The sequence below is a fragment of the Arvicanthis niloticus genome, chromosome 18, assembly GCF_011762505.2.
Source record: "Arvicanthis niloticus isolate mArvNil1 chromosome 18, mArvNil1.pat.X, whole genome shotgun sequence".
Taxonomy (NCBI): Eukaryota; Metazoa; Chordata; class Mammalia; order Rodentia; family Muridae; genus Arvicanthis; species Arvicanthis niloticus.
The window spans coordinates 37,825,821-37,852,554 of NC_047675.1; the positions used below are offsets into that span (position 1 = coordinate 37,825,821).

Below are 26,734 nucleotides of genomic sequence, written 5' to 3' on the forward strand. Positions count from 1 at the left end.
CCTGTGGGGTGAGTACAGAACACCCTACATGCCTATGCTTGAACTCCGTGATTAAGCTGAGGTGCCATTCCAATTGCATTTTTGGCATTGCAAACGTTTCAGACTAACTCCCTGCTGGACACAAGCTGTGGAATCCACACCAACCTGCTGTCATGACCAACACTAGGAGGAGAATAGACATTCATAAAGGATAGCAAGTGTCCAGAGACAAATGTTTACTTGTTGCTTTTTTGTAAACATGATGCTGAAGATCATGTATGTATGTATGTATCATGTATGTATGTATGTATGTATGATGTATGTATGTATGATGTATGTATGTATGGATTATGGGGATGTGGGGGAGATTGTCCTGATCACTTCGAGTTTCACCAAATGCTATTCACAACTCTGTACTAGTTGTTCAGTGTGCTGACTAGCCAGAGACATCTGAGAGCAAGGAACATCAATTGAGAAAATGTCTAATATCAGGCTGTAGGCAAGACTGAGGGGCATTTTCAATTAATTATTGGTGTGAGAGGACCCACACCATTGTAGGTGGTGTGCCACGTTGGGCAGGTGGTTCTGGGTATATAAGAAAGCAGGTTGAGCAAGCCATGGAGAACAAGCCAGTAAGCAGCACTTCTCCATGACTTATGTGTCAGCTGCTGTCTCCAGGTTCCCGGCATGAGTTCCTTCCCAACTGCTTCCCATGATAGACAGTGCCATGGAAGTATAAGCAAAACAATCCTTTTCCTCCCTAGGCGCTTTTGGTCAGAACATTATTCATTACAGCAACAGAAACCTAAGACACTCAGAAACATGAAAAAAACAACAGGGCACCTGTGAGAGACGGCTAAGACAAACTAAACATTTGCCACATAATGACCTAGAAATAGACAGAGTATATCGATATTTTAAAAACTCACCAAAAAGAAAGGGAACCTCTACACTTAAAGGAGGAAGTGAAAAACCACAGTAGTGCACATGACCCGACAGAATGACTGAGGGCTGGGAGTGGGTTTTAATAACTTCCGGGCTGGGTTTTGTAAACCAAATCAAAACATGACTTGTCTTGGTAATACAGAGCCAGAGAGCCGAAGCCTAAGCCCTGACACAGAGAAGATGGACTGAGGACAAAGCTCACGTAACGTCGCGGGAGCACAGGAAAGGGCGTGCCTCTGCTCAGGCTGTAGGAAGATGCTTCTCTTCTGACACAGTGAATTGTGGCAGCAATGAACTGGGGACTCCTAACTACAGCACCTCAATATTCCAGGGATTCTGAGCCACAAATTCACATCCAAAATTAGCCTAAGCCAAAGCTCAAACCAGGGCATCAAAGACACATAAATTTATCCCCAGTTTTGAAAAAGCAGGTTAACCCCTCACCTTAAAGAACACCATCATAAAAGAAAAACAGGACAGCAGCGTAACCCAGAACTTCTTTCCAATACAGAACCCTCAGCAGAAGCCACAAAGGAAATATACTTAAAATTATGACACACAGAAAACAAGACTTTAAGAATAAGATCCTAGCTGGGAACGGTGGCGTACTTTTATTTAATCCCAGCACTCAGGAGGGAGAGGCAGGTGGATCTCTGAATTTGAGGTCAAGTCTAGTCTACAGAAGGAATTCCATGACAACCAGGGCTACACAGAGAAACTGTCTCAAAACAAAAAACAAACAGATTAAGATCCCATGAAAAAGAAGCAAACTTGACTAAACAGGGATTTCTAAAATATGAAAAACTCAGTCACTGAAATTAAAGTTTAGATTGTGAAGAAATAGTGAAGACACAGGAAACAAGCAAAAAGCAGTTCAGAAATAATGAGGTGGACATCAAAGAGAAGTTTTTTTTGTTTTTTTTATTTTTTCCCCATAGCTGAGGACTGAACCCAGGGCTTTGCACTTGCTAATACCATTGAGCTAAATCCCCAACCCCCATCAAAGAGAAACCTACTTGCCTAACAGAAATTCCAGGAGACAGAATGCAAAAGATGAAATAGTCAGAAAGCCTGAGAATTGTCCAGCCAGATAAAAGTCATAAAATTTCAGATTTAAGAAACAAAACAAAATCTACATCCAAGCTGAAATAATGTATCACCTTGAGTGAAGTAACCCAGACCCAAAAGGATATGCATGGTATGTACTCACTGATGAGTGGATATTAGCCACAAAGTACACAATACCCATAATACAATCCACAGATGTAAGAAGTTGATTGAAGATGAAAGCCCAAGTGAGGATGCTTCAATCCCATTGAGAAGGAAGAACAATACAATCACAGGAGGCAGAGGCAGGGATAAGCCTGGGTGGGAGTGGGGAAGAGGAGTGGAAAGGGGGGCAGGATCAGGTATGGGGGTGGAAACAGAATACCAGAGGGCCAGGAGAATGAATGGGAAATATGGAGCTTCTGGAGGTGAAGGGTGGGGGGACCCTCTATAAAGTCCCAGAGACCTGGTATGTGAGAGACTCCCAGGACTCAATGGGGGTGACTTTAGTCGAAATGTCCAACAGTGGGGAAAGGGAACCTGAAGAGACTACCTACAGTAGATAGGGCCTCAAGTGGAGGGACAGAGTTACCAACCCACTGTCAAAATTTCTGACCCAGAATTGTTCCTGTCTAAAAGAAATGCATGGAGCAGAGACTGAAGGAAAGGTTGTCCAGTGACTGGGCCAACTTGGGATCCATCTCATTGTGGGGGAGGAGGACATCAAAGCCTGACACTATTACTGATGCTATGTTGTGCTTGCAGACAAGAGCCTAGCATGGCTGTCCTCTGAGAAGGCCCTACCAGCAGCTGACTGAGACAGATGTAAATACAGTCAACCATTGGACTGAGGTCGGGACCCCTATGGAAGAGTTAGGGGAAGATTGAAAGCACTGAAGAGGATAGCCACCCCATAGGGAGACCAATAGCCTAGATCCCTGGGAGCTCCCAGAGACTAACTCACCAACCAAAGAGCATACATGGTCTGGTCCGAACCCCCCCCACCCCCCCAACACATATGTAGTAGAGGACTGCCATCTGGCCTCAACTGGAGAGGATGATCCTAATCATGTAGACTTGAGGCCCCAGGGAAGAGGAATTCCTGAGGGCAGGGACACCTTCTCAGAGGCAAAGGGAAGGGGAATGGGATGAAGAACAGTGGGAGGGGAGCTGGGGAGACGGGCAACGTCTGGAATGTAAATAAATAAAATGATTTTTTTTTAAAGGACAAAATCAAAAGAACTTCTTGGATTGGGTGCAGGGTGGGACAAAGAGGATGAAGAACCCCGAGGTTTGGGTCCAAGTGAGCAAGAGCACAGTGTACACTCCCCTTGCCCTGAACACAGAGAAGGACTGTGCAGGTGAAACTGCTAGACTGAAGAGAGGCTTTTGGCAAGAGAAGGGAGTGAGGGACCGCCCAACAATTACCATAGTAAAAGAGGCTTTCCTCAAACTTTTGACTATGGGGTAAACTCCCTTTTCTTCCTTCACTTCTCAAACAGCTGGAGTGAAGGAAGGCTCTCATTTGAAAATGGAAGGCACTGCAAGGCACAGGCTTTCCATTCATCCTCAAGTTAGCCAATGCTGAAATAATGTCAGGTACAGCTAACAGTCATACTGTGCTTTCATGGTCTTAAACATTCAGGCTTCCTAGGTCAAAGACATATGCTTCTTAGACTCTGTCATCTTATCACCTTCTCACTTCTTTAGGTTTTTCTAGATCATCTGTTTTCAAAGTTTTAAATTATTTCATCTTACATTTACAATAGCTTTGCTTGAATAGTAGGGTTTTGGCAGGAACCCTGGACCATGTCACTGGATACAGCAGGTCAGCCTGGTTTTCTTCCTCAACCAAAATAATCAGAACACAACTGCTCAGCCTCTCCTGTAAGAAAAATCCCCAACTGAAATTACAAATTTAGTACATGTGAATCTTGTTATATATATAGTCATAACTATCCACAAAATAGTACTAAGATTCTTTTACCAGAGCTTTGGTCAGAACAAAGATGCACTGGTTGTTATGCTCCACTGACATTAGAACAGCTAAGAACAGTAACTTCCACACAAAAGCGCCTGAGACAAGCAGTGTAGAGCATTTTTTAAAGGATCAATATTAAAAATGCAGTCCCTGAAGTGGCACACAGTTTCTCTCTTTAATTTTTTTTATATTTATTTATTTTTGTTGGGAAGAGTGAGATGGTCATGAGTACCACATTCTGTGTGTGGAGGCCACTGGACAACTTGTGGGGTCAGTTCTCTCATGAGGTTTGGTGACTCGCACCTTCACAGCTGTGCCACCTATAAGCACATCTATCTGTAACAAAAAATCTCCACAAATAAAACTTTGTATTATAAAAATGAGAAAAATAATCCAAACAAAGTAGAGTTGAAACCAAACCAAACTGCAATTTAATATATCTAGCTATATTAAACAAAGAAAACAGAACAAAGAAATCTCTTATCAAGGATTAATCTAATTAGACAAACAAAAATATATAGCACCATCCAGTCTTAGAACTGCACCTGGTGGCTTGCTTTCTCAGGATTAATTCTGCCCTCTAGTGCACGCTCAGCGCTCACTGCTGTAAGTAACCATCCCTAGACTACAGTGCTCTCTTAATAAAGGTCTTCACCTCCCCTTTCACAGACCCATTCCCACAGGTAAGCTAAGTAAATTCTGCAAGTGCAGTAATTTCACGTGCACATTCTACACATACAGAAAGGCTCCAAAGTACTTCACAATTTTTCATACCAGGAGAAGTACAGCACAATTAAGATGGTAAGAATGCAACAAAAATGGTCTATAATATAGAGTCACCTCTCCAGCTCCCTAATTTTACTTTCTGAAGACTTGACACATAGATCTTTTATTGTTGTGTTATTTTGTTAAGACAGGGTTTGCTAACATCCCTGGCTTGCCTAGAATTTGTTATGTGGATCAAGCTGGTATCAAACCTGTATCGATCTATCTTCTTGCCTCTGGCTTCCAAGACTTCATTCACCACAGCCAGCCAGTTTTGCTTTCTTTTGTTTTTTGTTTTGTTTGGGGTTTTTTTGTTTGTTTGTTTTAAAGAACAGTTTAAAAGCACTTATGGAGGCTGGAGATGGCTCAGTGGTTAAAAGCATTGGCTGCTCTTGCAAGGGACACAGGTTCAGTTCCTAGAACCTACAGGGTGGCTCATGACCATCTCCTTAATGCCACCCTCTAAGGAATCTAACATCTTCTGGCTTCTGTGGGCATCAGGCACATGATACACAGAAATACATACAGGCAAAACTCCCATACACATAGATTAAAATTTTTTGAAAAATTAAAGAGCTTGTTTTAGTTACTGTCTAATCCACAAAGTCCTGTAGGGAATATACCCTAGAGGAGTGAAAACACCCAATAACACAAAAGTTTGTACAGGAATGTCCACAAAACACTTGCAATAGCCAAACGTAAAAACCACCCTAAGTCCATTAATTAGCACCTACTTAAACAAAATGGACTATAATCTTACAATTACATTAGTCCACAAAGGGAATAAAAAAATAATAAATTATAGAGAGGTGCTGTAACATAAAATAAACCCTGAAGACATGTTAATAAGTCAGAGGAGCCAGAACAGGGACTGGGGAGGAACCAGTGGTTAAGAGGACTAGCTGCCTTTTGTTTTGTTTCTCTGTGTAGACCAGGCTGGCCTCGAACTCACAGAGATCCACCTGCCTTTGCCTCCTGAGTGCTGGGATTAAAGAGGTAAGCCACCACCACCCGGCTTGACTTGCTGCTCTTACAGAAGACCCAGGTTCTGTTCTGAGTACCCACATGACAGCTCACTACCACCTATAACTTCAGTTCCAAGGAAGCCAACACTCTAGGTCCCACAGATACATACATGTGCAGAAATACATGCAGCCAACACTCATACATATAAAATATATAAATATACCCTTTAAAAAGAACACAAGAAAATATTGGGACTCCACTCATGAAATGCCTAAATAAACAGACGTGGACCCAGAAAGTCCATGAGTGGGTTGAGGATGAAGACAGAAAGTATGTGGTAGCAGGCCTAGTGTTGTAGCTGCCCATTACTAAGAATATATCCCGTGTGTATGCCAGAAACTAATAAATGGTAAAATTCAAATTGATAAATTATATATTGTCACATTTAATCTCATTAAAGCTTTTTGTTTTGTTTTGGGCCAGGTTTGGTAATAAACACCTGTAACCCCAGGACTCAAAGGTGGAGGCAAGAGGATCACAGGCTTGAGGTCAGCCTAGCTATATAGTAAGATTCTACAATTAACATAAATAAATATTCTAATTACACATTTCTTCCCACCCCCCAACCCCTTCCCTTCTCCTCCGGCCCCATTTGCTCCAGCCCAAAGGTTTTTATTTATTTATTATATGTAAGTACACTGTGTCTTCAGACACCCCACAAGAGGGCATCAGATCTTATTACAGATGGTTGTGAGTCATCATGTGGTTGCTGGGATTTGAACTCATAACCTCTGGAAGAGCAGTCAGTGCTCTTGACCGCTGAGCCATCTCACCAGCCCCCAAATACACATTTCTGAATGAACAATGCCTTGTTTTCTTACAGAAAATCACTTTCCAATCTCTCATATAATCAGAGGTCATATTTGCTAACATATCTATTTTCCTCTATTATTAGTAAGTACCAATAAATTATTGGTACTCATAAAATATTGTACTCATGACAACCTAGACAGTTCTGTTGGGATGCTGCTAGAAGTCTTACTTCTTGAACTGAACTACTCAAAGGACTCAGCTCTGGAGTGCATGCAGGCTTTTAATACGCATTCAACTGTAAACATGTCATGGGAGAAAAAAAATATGAACATATCCAAACAACAAAACAAAAAACAAGCCAACTAAGATAGTCAAATTCTAGAAACATTTCGTCCCAATATTGTGGCTATGTCTGATTTCTATTACTTCGAGAGAAATGGTCACTGCTCTTTATCAGAACTCAATAATTATGCTTACTTAAAAACTAAAAATAAGCTAAGTTCATAATTACCAACTTCTGAGGACTCTGGGAAAGATCACATTAGCTGTTTAGACAGAAAACTATCCACAAATGTGAGGTTCCTGGGACAGTCAGAGACACTGACAACTGACAGACCACTGGATCAGGCTTATTTACTGTTGGCTTTCAGTGAAAAAAATCTCACGAAGTCCAGATGGACCATAGACTCACCGTGTAGTCAAGGCTGGCCTTGAACTCCTACTGCCTTCACTTCTAGGTACTAGGATTACAGTCTATTACCCAGCTTATCGATGAGACTTAATCTTCATATGGCTCTGTGATAAATCTTTTCTGTCTCTGGGACAAACAATGCCTAATCTGATACCACCAGGAGGTTGTTTGAGATTCAACAACAAAGCCTTTTTTCCTACGTCCAAGAGACAAGACAAGACAAAACCACATGGGAAAAACAATTCAGTGCTTATAGCAAGGACTGTGAATTCTGAGGAGACTAACGGAGTGATGCATGTTAGAGTGGAAGAGAAGAGCAAGTGTGGCGTTGAAGCCCAGCCAGCCATCAGTTGGTAGATGCAAGAATTCAGTGTGCAGAGGAAGAGGGAGATCAAGAGGCTTGGGTGATGAAGCCATGGGAATTTAGACACACTGAGTAAGCACTGTGCTTTCCGCTACCAAATGTAACAGCCTGATACTATCCTCTAATTAAAAGAGGGTTTGCTTCATTCCTGACACACAAACTCTGGCTTTTTATAGCCTAAGCGGCATGCTATTTTAAACAGCAGAGGAAATGCATTCTCAGTTACAAACACTGGCTCTTCTGCATCTGTCCTTATTTGTTACTGAAGATGTGGGACAGGATGTTTTACTCTTCTGCACTGGTTTTCCTGTATTGCTTAAATCTGTTTAGAGAAAACGAAAACACACAACTTCTATAAACTGAAGCAATTTCCAAAGGGTGCTGTGGGGGTTGGGGGGTGCATTTTACTGTATTACTTTTCTTTTATATATTAGAGGACTCCTGCAAATTCTTGTCTTGAAAAGACCTTCCATACATGTGGACTCTGTTGCAGATTCTAACAATTTCAATGATAAAACGAGTCTACTTTCAATCCCCAAAGCACATGATTTCCTTTGGCATTCCAAGCAGTTTCCTGAGACACAAGTCAGAAAAACAAGCAGATTACCCTTAAAGGGCCACTTGAGATTTTAAATGTCCTATATTCACGCACTTTTACTCAGATACTTAGTCTATACTCTGGTATATTCCATTATAGCTTTCAAAGAAGTTGATTAGCACAGATTTCATTTACCTCTTTCATAAGGGAGTCAGTAGGTCATTAATCTACTGAAAAAGAGAGCACTAGAATAGCCGCCAGTAACAGCACCTTTTCCCAGCTGTCCTCTGCCCCAGGAGCTCGTCTGTGCAGCCTGGGGATGACTCCCTCCTTCCTGTAGTCAGACTCATCTCAGCCCTTTCTTCAGCAGAGCCGCCATGTTGACCTTTGTCTATGCCAGGACTGTACAGCTCAGGTTTGGGAGGAATCCTTCTCAGTCAATTTAAAGAGACTGTCCTATGCTGATATCCAATCAGCCCAGATTCGTTTAGAGTCTGCTTAGCCAGTCTCAGGACAATCAGTACTGCTGATGTGTTAACAGAAAAGGCAGTGAGCAGTATCACCCCACTTTCTGGGTCTCCCTGGAATCACTTCTCATATAAATAAACAACTTGCACGTAAACCTTTGTCTTGGATTCTGCTACTAAGTAAGTGTACCCTCACATACAATGTATACCACTTTAACAGAGTTATTATTCAGAGCCAGACTAAAGAGATGAAAATCTGCCTACATAGTTTAATAGGAAAACCTGGTAGATTTTTAATGGGAGAAAAAAATATAAAACTTTCCTGTTTGTCAGGCATGGTGACACACCCCTTTAATCCCAACACTCAGGAGGAAGAGGTAGATAGATTATGATAAGTTTGACATTAGCCTGGTCTATATAGTTAGCTGCAGGCAAAGCTATGCCTGTATAGTACAACTGTCTTAAAAACAAGAAAAACAAATAAACACCAACTTTCCTGTTCAAAACAAAGGTGATTATGTTTAATAAAGTGACAGTCCCCACCTAAAAGGTCATAAAAGTCAGCTTAGGAGCCTGGCCTACCCAGAACGCTCTGCTGGCTGGTCAAAGATGCCCCTGTGATGAAGTCTATGGTCATTTCCTTAGGGCCTACAGCCTTGGGCTTCTCTTATTTACTTTTTATATATGTTAAGATAGGAACTTTTGCTTTCTCAAAAAGAAAGGAATTCTAATCTGCAGCTAAAAATAAGTATGGAAAGATCAAAAGAAGTAAACTATCAAAGTTGGTTTTGTTTTTTAATAATTCTTGACTGTTTTCTTTGAGACAGAGGCTTACTTACTATGATGCCTACGCTAGCCTTGAACTCCTTGGCTCAAGTGATCTACCTATCTCAGTCTCCAAGAAGTTGGGACGACAGATGTAGATCCCCATGCCCACCTGAACTTCTGATGTTCCTTTGCCATCAGGGGGGCGGGAACTAAGTACTCAATTCAAAACTTATTAAAGGTTCTGATGAACTGCCAATATTGTCATGCGAAAAATAATTTTTAGGCATGCAATTTACATGTTGAGCCTTGTGGTTAACTTCTGTCAGGCTGGGATTATTAAACAAGCAATCCATGCTAATTTTTCTAGCAAACTCCATCTGGGTAAATAAATACTTCTGACAAGGCAGAGTTTCATTCCCCATGTCACAAAGGAGTGGAAACAGTGCAGTATGCCAACTACACCTGGGACTGAGGCAAATACTCACCCTGACCCAGCAGGGAGTGGTGTCGCCGCTGAAGTGACAAGAGCCTGTGGTTTTTCTTTCTCTGTTTGTTTGAGGAAAGACTTGGCTTCCTTGGATGCAGCATCTACTTCCTTAGTCACCCTATTTCAAGGAAAGAAACAACAAACTTACAAGTGGGGTAAGAAGCAAGAATCGGGGGCTGGGGAGATAGCGCAGCAGTTAAAGAGCACTGGTTGCTCTTCTAGAGGACCCAGGTTCAATTCCCAGCTCCCACATGGCTGCTCACCACTGTTTATAACTCCAGCTCTAGAGGATCCACCATTACACACAATACATGCAGGCAACACCAATGTACATAAAATTAAAAATAAATAAATAAAAATTTTTAAAAGAAGCAAAAATCATAGCAAATGAAATAAATGAAAACTAGGAACATACCACTGAGTTCTCAATAAATTCTGGCCACTGAGTCTTATGGTTAAAGTTCATTCTAACAGTTCTATAAATAGGCATTTTTCCAGACTGACACTAACAAACAGAACAACACTGCAGTTCAATGTTCTCCTTCAAGTTTCCCATTCTATCTGCCAGCATGAAGACTCTGGTACCCACCCAAGTCTCAGCTGACTTGTTACTAACACAGATCCACACAGACCCTGCCTGCACTCTCCCTCACTGCCCAGATCAGCCAACGAACAGTGAGATGGAGCTGCAACACAGGGACAAAAGCATTGCCATCATTCCAAGAAGAAAAGCAAACGAATGGGAATATCCCACAGAAGGATCCCTCCTGCTCTACCCTAAAAGCCCAAGACAAAGCGCACTCTCTTTAAACTGGGCAAATCAGAACTCCCTAGGGAGTGGCAGAATGGGACACAATCCCACCTCATTTCAAACTGAAAAACTGCATCCGATAAAAAGTTCTAAAGCAAGAAATAAAGATACTTAAGGTGCCCCGTGTTCCAGGTAACGAGAGGAGAGATATGTAGTGCCTGTGTTGACATGCCAGAACAAAAACATTTGAGGAATTTTGCTTAAATTCCAATCTACCAGGAGGCAGATCCAAAACTACAGTCAATGCATTATAAATGGTCAACCAAAGATTAGCCAAAAAATGATAGAATAAACCCTATAAAACCCATCTGTGAGGGTATACTAGTCTCTACCACCTCCAAAAATAAATTTTCTAACAAAGGGCCACCTCTCTGCTGTACTTACTACTGTGTGTTATATAAGTGACACACAGTTAAGTGTGGAGCCAAGATGAGACAAGCCAAATTCCAGCTAAAGCAAAGACACACCAGCAACACTCCAATGCTTACCTACTGCTGCTTACAGCTGATGCTGGGCAGGTTTGCTCTACAGCACTGTCATACTGACAGGAAGCTTATTTACATCCCTAAGGATTAAAACTGAAATCTAAGCAGTTACTCAACTTATTCAACTATCCAGAGTCTACACAGCAATGCTAGTGAAAATTCTGCCAACAGATGGTATTTTCCAAACTGGTTGTCACACATTTCCTGTTCCATATGCTCCTCCAGAACCTTAAGCAAACCCCTTCAAACTGAATGGGGTTTTATGACTATGTCACCTTAAGGGAGCTCTGTGCAAGTAGCTGTACAAATGGTTCTGTACTTCAGCCTTCTGAAGCCTCTCTTCTCTGAGAATGTATCTTCAGAACCCCATCCACTCTACAGCATAGATCACATGGAAAGACACAGACACGAATGTCTGAGGACTCATTTCTAGCATCAAGGTATCTGAGTTCTTAAGCATCAGGACTGGTTAAAGGGAACAAGCCTACCTGGACCTAGCAGCCTCTGGACCTGTGAGAAACTGCAACAGAGCAGCGAGCTGCTTCACGCAAGCTACTAAATTTTAGGGTCATCTGTTATACGGCTAAATTAATACCCAAAGTAAACCTGCATCAAAATCTTGGGCTTAATGCTGAACTCAAAATACTAGACTCCTTTAGGTTCCCTTGTCTCGTACAGACTCTACAAAAGACTGGTGAGACTAATGAAGAACTAACACATACTTTACTGTCCACTTCCTACCAAAGTCCTACTAACAGTGACAAATAAATGTGACCAACTCCACAACAGTAGTAAGTAGAGGGACAACAGAGAAAGAAGTGCATCTAACTTTGAGAAAGTAACACACCAGCTGTGTACATGCCAGCAACGTCTTCACAAGAGGACAGTTCAAGGTCATCCTCAGCTAAATGAGATTCTGGCACAAAAAAGAGCAGCAAGTCTGGAAGTACTAACTGGCTTTGGTTTGCTCTGATCTCCAAAGCTTGTAGCCATGTGGAATGGATGACAAGAAAGTCTATTTGTTTTACAGAACCCTAGAAAGGCTAATTAAATTTACTGATCAAAGGTTGAAGAGAGGCGCAGGCAGCCACAACCAGCTCAAAGTCTGCATTAGCAACAACAAAGTCTCTCTTACATCAAAACACAGGCTGTGTTCCACCACTGCTGATGCAGAAGGATCCAATACAATTTATAGAAAACAAAAACCAAGAGGACAGGCATAAAGAATAAAGCCCCATTCTGAAATTAAAGGAATTAAGTGCAAAGCCACCCTTAAAGGCTGTGTATGCCAGAGGGCTGAGGGACAAGGCAAAGTGCTAACCAACCCATAATGTACTACTAAGAAACAGACACTTTACTGTTTGCTACTGAGGCACAGCTGTTGCCCAACTATAGTTCAGCTAGTCTGAATTCAAATAATACACTCTTCAGGAAAAGGGAAAAATATAACAACAAAAAGTCTAGAATTGAAGGATGAGCTTCAGCAAAGAGCCACACAATACTTGACTAACACAACAAACTTTAAAGGATCAACATCCTACCCTCAAGAATGCTAGGATATGAAGAACAACGGCCCAAGTAACAAAGAGAAGAACGCAGCAACCATGAACTTATGCTTGGATTTGATGTTCTTGTTTTATAGTAGAACTGACTGACAAGACTCTGATACACACTTAGGTAAACATGTTCTGGAAAGCATCCCGATGCAACGGGACACATAAAGAAACATGACATGGATCGGGCGGTGGTGGCGCACGCCTTTAATCCCAGCACTTGGGAGGCAGAGGCAGGCAGATTTCTGAGTTCGAGGCCAACCTGGTCTACAGAGTGAGTTCCAGGACAGCCAGGAACTCACAGAACAGTGCTGGGATTAAAGGCGTGCGCCACCACCGCCCGGGCTGAGGTAGTTCTTAAGGAACCTGACAGCTGACACAAACAGCAGACTGCTCTCTGCTGGTCACATCCCTAGAGCAACTCCACTCTTTCTGCCATTTTGTTTTCCAAGACAGGCCCTCCGAGTAAGCTCCAAGCTGGCCCTCTCCTGTGTCAGCCTCCCCAGGTACCAGAAAGTAACTTTACTTTAGGAAGCAGTGAGGGATTTAGCTATCATAGTACTTTTAAGTAAGAGAATGGTTAACTTAAATAATCATCTCATGCATGAGAGGGACTCCTGATAGGAAAAGGCCTACTATTAGCAATAATTAATTCACCTGGTTTTCAACAGAAATTCCATTTTAACTTCATTTTCACTCACTCAACTTCCTGAAAAGTCTTTATTTGGATGGAACTTTTTCCATGACTGGAGTTTTCCAAAAGGTGAATCAACTAGGAAAGTCTGAGCTCACAGGGTCAGCTGGCTCTGCCATAGAAAAGGGTAAGATCGGTCATCTTCCTCCCTTTCCCAAGGCTGAAAAAATTACAGAGCTCTCACTGAGGAAAGACAGACAAAACATTACAACCAAGTTAGAGATGCTAAAAAGACTAACTTCATGCTACACTACCTCATTCACACTTACACATTTCTCCCACTAGCTCTTTCACATTTCTTAAAGATGCGGTGATGTTGAGACAAAGACAAAAAAGGAAAGAAACAATGATGTCATGAAATTAAAAGAAATGCTCAAAGACAAACACTAAGTTTGTGCCTGGGTAGTCAAAGTTCAAATCTCCTAAGATCCTTCAAGAAAGCTCCTTATAGGATCTTAAACAATGTGTTTTTTAAAAAAGTCTTGCCAATAGCCTGGCAGTGTTGGCACACACCTTAAATTCTGGTGCTTGGGAGACAGAGGCAGGTGGATCTGAGTTTGAGGCCAGCCTAAAAAAATCTTGTCTCAAAAAAACAAATGAACAAACAAAGCCTTGCCAACATAGCAACTATTAACAGGTGTGTGTGTATATATACACACACATACATATATGTGTGTATATATATACATACATATATATGTGTGTATATATGTATATATATAATCACTATATATATAGTGATTTTATATATATATATATATATATATATATATATATATATATATACTATATCTGTATATAAAAAATTATACATACATGACCCAGGTTGGCCTTGATCATTCTGCTTCCTCTTCCCAAGGGCTGACATTACAGGAGTGTATAGCCACCACAGGCCTTAACAAGCTTTTCCAGTCTTTTTGTTTAAGATTTGTTTTTAAGATTTATTTATTTAATGTATATGAGTATACTGTCGCTGTTTTTAGACAAACCAGAAAAGGGAACTGGATCCCAATACAGATGGTTGTGAGCCGCCATGTGGTTACTGGGAATTGAACTCAGGACCTCTGGAAGAGCAGTTGGTGCTCTTAACTGCTGAGCCATCTCTCCAGCCCACTTTTGTATTCTTTATGGGAAAGGAGTTTTAGAAGACACTCACTTGTTCTGTTACATATCTCAATAATATATGGTTTTAAATTACCATGTTTTACTGGGGACTATAAATAAGATGCGTGTGTTGAGTGTAGTTAATGAAAAGAAAATGCTCTTATCCTATTTTATTTGAGAGATGGTGCTGCCCTCTTCTGACAAACTGTACACATGCAGGCTCCCTGAGCACTTCAATATTTACAAAGTGGAGGGTGAGAGAACACGCTTTTGATCCCAGCACTCAGGAGGCAGAGGCAGGTGGACCTCTGAGTTTGAAGCCAGCCTGGTCTACAGAGTGAGTTCTAGGACAGCCAGGGCTACAGACAAACCCTGTCTCAAGAAACAAACAAAAAAGTCAAGAGTAGTATCACATGAATGTAATCCCTACACTTAGAAAGCAACAGGTCAGAGAATCAGTTCAATGTCAGCCTGGGATACGTCAGATTCAATCTCAAAACAGAAAAATAATCAGGGACATATTAAATGATAATATTTATAAACATTCATAATTTCATCAGAAATTTACTGATTTCTCAAAGCAACAGTAACTGAGCTGATTTTGTTCTTTATGAAGACTGTCCTGTCGAAGGTCTACATGTGGGAAGTGATCTAAGCCAACACAGGCTTTCCAACAGTCTCACCATGTCGTCCTAGAGGGAACCTGCTTTATAGACTTGGCCAGCCCTCAACTCTGCCTCTAAATGTCCTGTTTTTTAACTTGTATTTTTTGGAGGTACACTCTACATTTTTATACAGGCATTTAATGTGTTTTGACTAAGTTTAAGCCCACTCCCCCTCTTCCCATCTCTCTCTTAACACCAGTCTACCATATCCCCATATCCACTTCCAACTTTCTTGTGTAAATATATTCTTTCTTTTTTTCTTTTCTTTTCCTTTTATTTTTTTATTTTTTTTATTTTTCGAGACAGGGTTTCTCTGTGTAGTCCTGGCTGTCCTGGAACTCACTCTGTAGACCAGGCTGGCCTCGAACTCAGAAATCCACCTGCCTCCCAAGTGCTGGGATTAAGGTGTGCGCCACCACTGCCCAGCATATTTTTTCTTTCTTAAAACCCACGGAGCCGGGCAGTGGTGGCGCACGCCTTTAATCCCAGCATTGGGGAGGCAGAGGCAGATGTATCTCTGAGTTCAAGGCCAGCCTGGTCTACAAAGTGTACAGACAGTCTGTACACTCTGAGTTCCAGGACAGCCAGGGCTACACAGAGAAACCCTGTCTTGAAAAAACAAAAAACCAAACAAACAAAATACCCCACGGAGCCCACTCAGTGCACTAATTCAAGTCTGGGTACAGGGAACCTACTGGGGCATGGGCAGTCAGTCTCTTACGGCCACACCCTTAAGGAAAACTGATCCTCCTCTTTCAGCAGCCATCAATGGCCACAGCTTCTTAGCTGGTTCAACTCTGACCCATGTCCCACACTGGGCCTTTGGCTGGATGATCCTGGGCAGGTCCTCTGCATGCTGTCACAGCTGCTGCGACTTCTCATGTGCAAATGCCTTGCTGTGTCCAAAAAAGTTTTGAATCTTTCCTTTTTCTTTCTTTCTTTTTCGGTTTATGGAGACAGAGTTGTGTTTGTTTGTTTGTTTTGCAGAGTCTTAGCTGTCCTGGAACTCACTCTATACCCCATGCTGGCCTCCAACTCACATAGATCTGCCTGCCTCTGCCTCCCAAACTCTAGGTTAAAGGGGCCTCCGGGCCCGGTTTCTAAGCACCGATGACTCACTGTCGATGCTCTGCAGCTCCGTACTGGAGCTGCAATATGACTGTTGGAGGCAAAATCCATCACTAATTCACATCATCAATAATTATGTGACAGATCTCAAAGTGACTGATTACCAGGAGTGCCCTACAACGGGGACTTCTGATAGATGCTGCCCATGTCCTTTAACTCAACACTAATGCTGGGTTCCTGAAGGATATCTAGGACTGCCGGGCAGCAGGTTTGTTTAATGCAGTGGTTCTCAACCTGTAGGTCACAACCACTTGGGGGAGGGGGGGCTATGTCAGTCAAACAACCCTTTCACAGATCACATATCAGATACCCTGCATGTCAAATATTTATGTTACAGTTCATAACAGTAGCAACATTAGTTATGAAGTAGCAACAAAATAATTTTATGGTTAGGTTATGCCAACATGAGGAACTATATTCCCAAAGTCAAGGCATCAGGAAGGCTGAGAATTACTAGTCTAAGGTGATTAACTGGAAACTAAACATTCAAGGCAAGTAAAAATCTAAATTCAAGTATGTTCTCCAATACAAATGGTCTGTACCCTTAAAACACCTAATGCACTATTTAATCTTGAACTGGGTCCTGACTATGTAAGAACAACTAGAAAGAATATCAATGGAATAACTGGGGCCTAAAAGGCTGTAATAGAATCATACATAGATCTACCTACTCAAAGTATGGCCTTCAAAACTATGTATTACTGGTAAAAAAAAAAAAAAAAAAAAAAAAAAAAAAGCAACAAAAAACAAACCAAAAAAAAAAAAAAAAAAAAAAAAAAAAAACACCTTAAAAAATAAAAGTCCCCGGGCAGTGGTGGCCCATGCCTTTAATCCCAGTACTTGGGAGGCAGAGGCAGGTGGATTTCTGAGTTTGAGGCCAGCCTGGTCTACAGAGTGAGTTTCAGTCACAGCTACACAGAGAAACCCTGTCTTCAAAAAACAAAAAACAAAACAAAACAAACAAACAAACAAACAAACAAAAAAAAAAACGTAAAAAACAAAAAACCAAGCTGTCCTCTGGCCTTCATACACACAGTGTGACAGGAGTGGCCACACTTTCACATAAGAACACACAGAACACTGAACATGGGTGAACCTGAGTGAGAGTGTGTCAAGCACATGGGTATTCACTGTAATACTGTTCTTACAACACTGCCCTAAAGATACTTCACAAAAGAAAATGTTTTTGAGAAAAGTTTTTCAAATGAGTGACTTTGGTATTGGAGAGATGACTCAGAAGTTAAGAGCTCTGGCTGTTCATCCAGAGATCCTGGGTTCTATTCCCAACACCTGCATAGTGGCTCAGAACCATCTGTAACTGCAGTTCCAGGGGATCTAACACCCTTTTCTGACAGCTTCAGGCACCAGGTATGTACATGGCACACAGACATACATACACCCAGACAAAAGACCCACATACATAAAGTAATTAAAAATAGGTGTTGTTGGGCACAGTAGCTTATGCACGTAGTCTCAGCCCTCAGGAGGCTGAGCAGATGGAATATCACAACTTCATCCACTTTGAGATACATAGTAAGCTCCCAGAACAGTCTGGGCTACAGTGAGACCCAGTCTAAACAAATCTTAAAAGTTGTGCTCCATACTATTTATAAAACCAAAAATACAAAATTTCATTTTTTCGAAACCTATTTTCACTGGAAAAAAAAAAACAGGCAACTCTGTGTACTAGTGGGATCGACCAACACAGGCAGAAAACATTTAGGGGAGAATACATCTGCACAGAACAGGCACACATTACTGTCTCTCTCACCAGTCCCTACATGCTGTGCTACCTTTGTGGATTCACATTATAGTATAACAAATCAGATCTCTAATGTACAAAAGAAGTTGTGCATAGGTTATATACTGACACCATGCCATTTTATACGTGGGATGTAAGAATCCGAGGACTCCAACATCACCGAACGGCTCTACAACCTACACTCCACACACAGAGGGAAGAATACAACTCCAGGGAGACAGGTGGTGTTTTTGAAAGCAACGAACACAGAGGAAACTGTATTATCAGACCACGTCAGAGTCTCATCTGTTACTGTCAAAGAAAATAAACTTACAAAATTAGTATTATAAAAGTATTGCTTGAATTCTGTTCTCATCGCCTCTAAATTATAGAACTGCAGCTTTTACATTATAACTTTACATAAATGAGGGATCTGAAAATTCCCTAAAACTGCCACAATAACTCCCCTACCAAAATCAACCAAACAGAATACCAACAAGCTGGGCTTAGTGGCACATGCCTTTAATCCCAGCACTGAGGAGGCAGAGGCAGGTGGATCTCTGTGAATTTGAGGCCAGCCTGGTCTACACAGTGAGTTCTAGGATAGCTGGGCCACATAGTAAGATCCAGGAGGCTGAACTACTCAAAAGCCTCTAAAAAACTGCTTTTATAAACTAAGATAAACTCATAAACCAGCTCAAACAATACACAATAATGCTGAAACTAAATTTCCCTCCTAGCACTTTCAATCCTTGCCTGACTTAGTGATCTCACCTGGGCTATCTCACGGCAACGGAAAGAGATAAGGGATTTACTCGAAACACAAAGCATGGCGATGAGCAATGGAAATACAAGCTTCCAAATGCACGTACGCAGCCAAAACAGTAAGCCAGTGGGAATAAGAACAGATGTGAAGCAGAACTCGAAGCACTGCCTGAAAAAACCAGTTCCCAGCCACCGAAATCCTCTTACCTCACTTCTTCGCCAGCAAAGTCAAACACCTTGGTAATCTTCACCTTTTCTGACTCTTTAGGTTTCTCTAGCTCATCTGCTTTGGCCAACGGTTTATTTGAGCTAGTCTCTTCAGTCTCCTCTGCTACCTACAAAAAGAGTAAGAAGTAGAATCAGGCCTGGGTAGCACACACCTTTAAGCCCAGCATCCAGGAGGCAAAGACTCAAGAATCTCTGAGCTAGAAGCCAGTGTGGTCTACATAGAGTTCCAGGCTGGCCAGGGCTACACAGTGAAACCCTACCTGAAAAAATAAAATAAAATATAGATAGATAGATAATCACTTTCACCAAAGTATAAGACTAAAAGAACTGTCTGAACATGCGAACATGCTGCTTAGGGTTGTTCTCTCACGTTTCACCTCCAATCGGTTAAACACTATTGGAAGGCCTGAAGAGATGACTTATGATTAAGAGCACTGACTGTTCTTCCAGGACACAGGCCCCATAAGGTGGCTCATAGCCACCTATAATTCCAGTTTCAAAGACTCTGATGCCCTCTTCTGGCCATCATGGGTACTACATGCATGTGGTACATAGACATACAAGCAAGTAAATCATCTATAAACATAAAAAATAATATAAAATAATACAGATATAGTAGAGAGGCTGGAGAGGTAGATGGCTTAGCAGTTAAGAGCGTTCGGTGAGAACCTGAGCTCAGTTTTTAGCACCTCCGTCTGGCAACTTGAAACCCGCCTGTAACTCAAGCTCCAGGGTGAGCTTAATGCCTTTGATCAATGTAGACACCTGTAGTGACATGCACAGACTTGCACATAGGCACAAACATATACTCATAATTAAAATAATAAAAAGTAAATCTTTTAAAAATTTTACTTATTTTTATTTAGATGTATATGTGTGGGCAAGCCACATGTATACAGGTGCCTTTGGAAGCCAGAGAAGGCATCAGATCCCCTAGAGATAGAGCTACAGGCTTTTGTGAACTCCCTGACTTGGGTGCTAAAAATTAAATTCAGAACCTCTGAAAGAGCAGTAAGTGCTCTTAACTACTGACCCATCTCTCCAGCCCAACAAATACATTTTTTAAAAGTTTATAAAGGTCTGCTGGAAATTTACCTGATTAAAACAGCTCATTTTTTCTACTGTTAAGAAATGCTTTGCTTTTCCCTTAATGAAGTCACTATCAAAAGACATCTAGTTTGCTTTTTGATTTGAGACTCAAATCTCAAGTCAGTTTGCAAATTAAAACAATAGGAAGCTCCTGGGGAACGAGGGTGTCGTGGAGAGAAGTTTATCCCAGCAATCTCTAAGCTTACCTTAGCTTGTGAACTTGGGGCTGTTTTTGACTTTGGTCCCACATCATTGAGGAAGCTGGCCCACAATTCATCTTCCTTCTTCTTCCTTGCATTCTCTGACCCGAGGCCTCCTTCCTGCTCCTCGTCATCTCCTTCTCCACTACTACCACCTCCAGAGTCTTCCTTGCCATCTTCCTCTTCATCTAACAAGAGGCCACTTTGTTTCCTCTTCCTTCTCAACAACAGCCACCCAGAAAAAGGAAGACAAGAGAGAATGCAAAGTCATTCACTCCCTCTCCTCAAACCATGCATCACCTCACACCTCAAAGATTAAATCTGGGATTACTAATAACACAGTAAGAGAAATGGAGAAGGTAAACGAGATTTAATTTTTTAGAAACACTTATTCATTTCTTTATGCGTGCGTGCATGCGTGTGTGTGTTCCTGAGAGCATGTATGTGCACTATATGCACATAAGCTTCTGGAAGTCAAAAGAGGATGTCCAATTCCCTGGAACTAAGGTCACTGGCACTTGCAAGCCACCATGGAAATGCTGAGAGCTGAACCCAGGTCCTCTGCTAAAGCAGGAACTGTTCTTAACTACTGAGCCATCTCAGAAGCCCTGACTAAATTTGTTTTTAAGTATGTTTATTCAACAACAATGGCACAATTTAGAAGTATACCATACAGTGAAAAAAATACCCATAAGTTTCTCAGTGTTTTCAAATTTGTGGCATGTTACTTTTTGAGAATCAGGAACAATAAATCAATATCCTAGACATTCTCAGAGTGTTAAATATTGTATTTTAAACACACTTCTATCTTCAGTCTATAATTTGAATAGCTGAAATTCTTATTTAAAATAATAAAACACATTGAATCTAGTAGTATTTACAAAGTTTAACTATATCCTGCAGGAATATTAAATCAAAATTTAAAATTCAGTTCTCCCAGTAGATAACAGCTCCCCAGGGACTTATATATGGACACTCCCCGTTAAGGAGTTGCTTTGCATTGCAAGTGTATTGTACCTTGAGAGCAATTGAAGGACTTACATGACATACAGCGTATACACTGTATGTGTGAACTCTTTAGCAAGCATTGTCTTTTTATTACCTGCTTTCATATTAAATACAAATGGGGGCTGGAGAGATGGTTCAGCGGTTAAGAGCACTGACTGCTCTTCCAGAGATCCTGAGTTCAATTCCCAGCAACCACATGGTGGCTCACAACCATCTGTAATGGGGTCTGGTGCCCTTTTCTGGTGTGTCTGAAGACAGCTACAGTGTACTCATATACATAAAATAAATAAATAAATCTTTAAAAAAAAATAAATAAAAATGGGGGTGGTTGGAGTTCACTTGAAACTTAAATTTAGTATCCTATATCTAGACTGTTATTTTTACTAAGAAAACACCTGAGGCAGGCATGGTGGTGCACACCTTTAATCCCAGAATTCAGGAAAGCAAAGGCAAAGGCTTAAATATCTCTGTGAGTTGGAGGCCAGCTTGGTCTACATAGTGAGTTCCAGGACAGACAAGCTACACACTAAGAACAAAAACAAACAGACAAAAAACAAACAAACAAACAAACAAACAAACAAAAAAACAGCCAGGCAGTGGTGGCACACGCCTTTAATCCCAGCACTTGGGAGGCAGAGGCAGGTGGATTTCTGAGTTCGAGGCCAGCCTGGTCTACAGAGTGAGTTCCAGGACAGCCAGGACTACACAGAGAAACCCTGTGTAGAGAAACCAAAAACAAAAACAAAAAAACAAAAACAAAAAAAAAAAAAAAAAAAAAAAAAACCCAAAAACTCAACAGCCAAAAAGAAAACTACCTAAGATCACTTCATTATTCTTTTCAGAAAAAGGGTTCTAAAAACATATGTGCTAAATATTTTTCACTTCTAAAAGCCACTCCACTTGAAATACAAAGTCTACTGACTCTCAAGTTCACTGCTGCCATTCTCTTCCAAACACTTTCATGCCACCATCAAAGAAACGAAAATTCAAACACAGAAAGAGCACTGGGCCCAGGGCTTATAAAGTACATTTCTACTAGTTCAACTGTGACAGAATATGGCACTTAATGTTCACTTTCTCTGTTGTCAAAAACTGCAATCTGCTTTCTGCTTCAATGGCCAAGATAGAAACAAGAGCAACAGGACAGTCCTATAGGAGATAACTTTATCTGAGTCATAACCCATCGTGATTTTCTCATTTGTTGTGGGTCTGTAATTCAGAACATGGCCTTTTAGGATGTAAGGGGTGATTTAAAAGTTCAACTGAAAAAAATTTAATTTATATTGCCTTAGATCAAACAATTCTACACCTTTAAATCTGACTTACAAAAATACTTGTACTATGAGCTGGAGAGAAGGCTGAGTGGTTAAGAGTACTGACTGAGTTCAGTTCCCAGCAACCATATGGTGGCTCACAACTATCTGTAACGAGATCAGATGCCCTCTTCTGGTGTGTCTAAGGACAGCTACAGAGTGCTCATATACATAAAATAAACCTTAAAAAAAAAAACAAAACAAAACCCTTGTACCAGTATGTAACAACATGTTCTAGCAATGTCTCCTGCAGCCTTCTGCTGTAGCAGACTATACAATCTAACTGTTCCTCACTGAGGGATGCTTAAGTCAAGTCAGGCTATTCATAAAGTATGACACTACAGTGTCTGAAAGAACAGGTGTGTGTGGACTGCCAGGCTGCTGTTAAAGCAATGGGCTAAGTGAGAATCGCCACAGTGAGGCCTCCCTGGAACCACACCCCTACTTAGAAGGCAGACAAGAGGCTTAGGAGTAGGCCAGCCTGGGCAACATAGTAACAGCTGTCCAAGAGTGAGCCCGAGCATGATGTACAGTGTGCTAGCATTTTTATTTTAAACAAAGAGAGTAGAAAGCATGTACCCACACTAAGACAGCATCTAAGGTGACAACATTTCAGGGTGAGACCAGAGGATGTATCCTATAGCAACAAGACTGCTTTTACCACATACACATTTTACTTAGTGATTTTAAAATTAAGGCCTAAAACTTTTAAAAACTGGTTTAAAACCAAGATTTTAATTTTAGAATATCAACAAATATTTCCCTCATACAGGAAGGGGTTAAAAACCCTGGCAATAAAGCTAGGAGCAATGGTTCATGCCTATAATCCCTACAATTCTGGAGGCTAAAGCTGGAGGCTAGCCTAGGCTACACAATGAATTCTAGACCAGCCTATGCTATAGCACACACACACACAGAGACAATGTTAGGAAGAAAAGAAAGAAGGAAAGAAGAAAGGAAGGACAGAAGGATGGACAGACTGAGCAGTGATGGCATAGGCCTTTAATTCCAGCACTCAGGAGGAAGAGAAAGGTAGGTACATCTCTGTGAGTTCAAGGACAGCCCGATCTGTAGAGCAAGTTCCAGGACAGCCAGAGCTACACAAAGAAACCCTGTCTCAAACAACAACAACAAAACAAACGAAGAGACAGACAGACATCATGAGAGCACTGTCAGCCATGAAGCCGCCTCTGCTTGTGAGGTCTGCAGGGCAGCATCACCTGGCTGGAATGCTCTGGGGCTTCCTTCTTTTCCCTTTGGTTTTCTCAGCCTGCTCTTCACCATCCACTTCATCTTCCTTCACTAATTCGTTGACATCGTCTTCACTGTACTCTCCACCTGAAATCACGGAACAGGGCGGTCAGATGATTGGAATAAAGATTTTTCACAGAATATTAAGAACGAAGTTGCCGGGCAGTGGTGGCGCATGCCTTTAAGCCCAGCACTTGGGAGGCAGAGGCAGGTGGATTTCTGAGTTCGAGGCCAGCCTGGTCTACAGAGTGAGTTCCAGGACAGCCAGGGCTACACAGAGAAACCCTGTCTCAAAAAAAAAACAAAAAAAAAAAAACGAAGTCTGAGCCAGGTATGGCTATGCACTTTGGAAGTTAGATGCAAGAGAATCACAAGTTCAAACTTGTGCTTGATTATCAAGTGAGACTGAAGCCAGCCTGGGCTACATGAGACCCTGTCTCGAACAAAACAAGAACCCTAAAACAGCAGCAACAATAAAACAAAACAAAAATTTTATCCCCTTTTAAGATAAATATTTCTAGTCAAGTGTGGTAGCCCATGGCTTTAATACCAGCACTCCGGATGCAAAGGCAAGTAGATCTCCATGAGTTTGAGGCCAGCCTGGTCTACAGAATGAGTTCCAGGACAGCCAGGGCTACACCAAAAAACCCTGTCTCAAAAAAACACAAACAAACAAAAAAAAAAGATAAATATTTGTTTACTGAATAATACAGAAGCAATGTTACCACAGTAGCAGTGAACATCACTGAAATTCAAGTAGTTGTTTCAAAATATGATTTACAATATAAAGGGTTTCCTGGAGGGGAGGAAAAAATAGCTTATTTTAGGCAAGTAAAACAAAAAAAGGTGGAGACCGAACACCCAGCTGTACCAGAAGTGGGGACATTAGTTAAAGCTATGTCATACTGAGTTCAAGGCCAGCCTAGTCTACTGAGTGGGTTCCCAGACAAACAGAGCTACAAGAGAAACCATGTCTTAAAAAAGACAAAACAAAACCTTAATCAGGGCTGGGCACGGTGGTGGACACTTTAATTAGCACTACTGGATCTCTGTGAGAGCTAGAGAAGACTTCTCTCTCTCTCATCATTCCTACTCAACATCATCATAAAAGTATAGCACAGCACGTCAAGCAAAAGAAACAGAAGAGTATACAAAAACTTCAGCCTTGACATCATTATCTACCTTGAGAATGCTGTGGAATCTACAAACCTACCCTGAACTGATGTATGAGTTTAACAAGTTTGAAGACTGCAATACCTTAGCATGCTGAAGGACTGTATTCTCATGTTCTAGCAACTAATAATCAACTGGAAATAAAAGATCTACGTAGACATGAAGCGAAGTCACAGACTGGTAGAGGAAACTGCTAAGTTATCAATTCTCCCCAAACTGACCTACAGATTCAGCACAATGCCAAACAAAATCCATGCAAGCATCTGTGGAGCAACTGGGACCACGTGAGCCATAAAGAGAACCTGTCTGGGAGGAGGCAAAGTGCAGGGAGAAGGGGACAGTAGCCACGACAGTGCAGGAGGTCTAACACAGGCTCAACCTAATAACTAAGATTCCAGAGAAACAAAACAGAAAAAAAGGTCTGGGGAGAAGCAGGCTCACTGACTGCAAAGTCATGCCAGTGTCTAATGATGGTGACGATGACGAGCTCAGGCATCAGGAAAATGGGAGCAAAGGGAAGATCCCTTCTGAGACAAACAGATCCACTGGGGATCAAACCCAAGATGCTGCACATGCCAGACAAGCCCTCTATCTTTGAGCTGCATCTCCAGCCCACAAGACAGACCTAACGGCAACACCAGCATCAAGCAAGTGAAGCAACACTGTCACAATTCTGATGGAAAACTGCTTCCAACCTAGAATTCTGTTATCAACCAACCATCAAACAAGCCTGAGGTAACATTCAGACATTCCAGGTCTCAGAATAATGTTTCTGCCATACATCCTTCCTCAGGAAGCCATTACATATTCTCCTCTCAATTTGGTGGAACATAGCAAAAACCAAGACCATGTACAGTGAAAACAAGGAAATCTGAAGCTGCCATGGTGGCACACACCTAGAATCACTGCATAGGTGGAGGAAAGAGGGTCAGGAACTCAAAGTTACACCAGTTACATATGGACTTCAAGGCCAGACTAGCATACATGTCACCTTGTTGAGAGAAAAGACAGATAAAAACAGAGAAACAGAGACCAGCCAGCAGACAAAGACAGAGACAAAGACACAGAGAGACAGAGAAAGAGCATGGAAATACAGAGAAGGGATAAAGAAGACCCGAAAGAGTAGCAATAATGCTGAAAGACCCAAGGTTTAAGATTCTAAAAGGCAGAGAAAAACCAAAACAAAGCAAGGCCGAGGCAGAGATCAACTTCCAAGAGATGGAGATAAAAACCCAAGGAATCTAAGAACGCTAGGAGATGATGCTGGCAATTCTGAAAGCCTAGAGTCAAGTTAGCAGTAAGCCCATGGGCAACTAAATTAAAACAGGGGAGGAGCAAGATGGCACAGTGGATATACGCACTGCCATCAAGCCTGACACCTGGAGCTCTGGAAGCCACATGGTAGGAGACAACCAATTCCTCCATGTTATCCTCTAGCTCATATGTACACTCTGGCATGCACCACTTGGACACGGACACACAGACACACAACTTGTAAAACAAAACATTCATTAATAGAAGAGAAAGGTAGTCCAGTTAGAGCAATCACATGGCTCAGCTATGAATAGGGTATCCATACAATCAGCAAAAAGATAAACATGGACTACATATCTAATCAAAACAGGTACAACGGCAGGTGGGAGAATCGGAGAGGGCCTAAAGGTTGAAGAACGGATGGTGGAAAAAGGAGAATGAGCCCTGAGTGCTAAAAAGAA

The 26,734-nt window shown here is 41.5% G+C and overlaps 1 protein-coding gene across 1 annotated transcript in view; it reads right to left on the reverse strand.

Annotated features, from left to right (window-relative positions):
• The window catches only part of Cfdp1 (craniofacial development protein 1), an 81,010-nt gene that overhangs the window by 51,754 nt on the left and 2,522 nt on the right, over positions 1-26,734 (reverse strand). Inside the window, exons 2-5 of the mRNA XM_034522124.2 lie at positions 23,816-23,933; positions 20,281-20,491; positions 18,965-19,092; positions 9,810-9,929 (exon numbers count right to left, since the gene is read on the reverse strand). Of these exons, the coding sequence (XP_034378015.1) occupies positions 9,810-9,929; positions 18,965-19,092; positions 20,281-20,491; positions 23,816-23,933 (577 nt within the window). The remainder of the gene's footprint in view (positions 1-9,809; positions 9,930-18,964; positions 19,093-20,280; positions 20,492-23,815; positions 23,934-26,734) is intronic.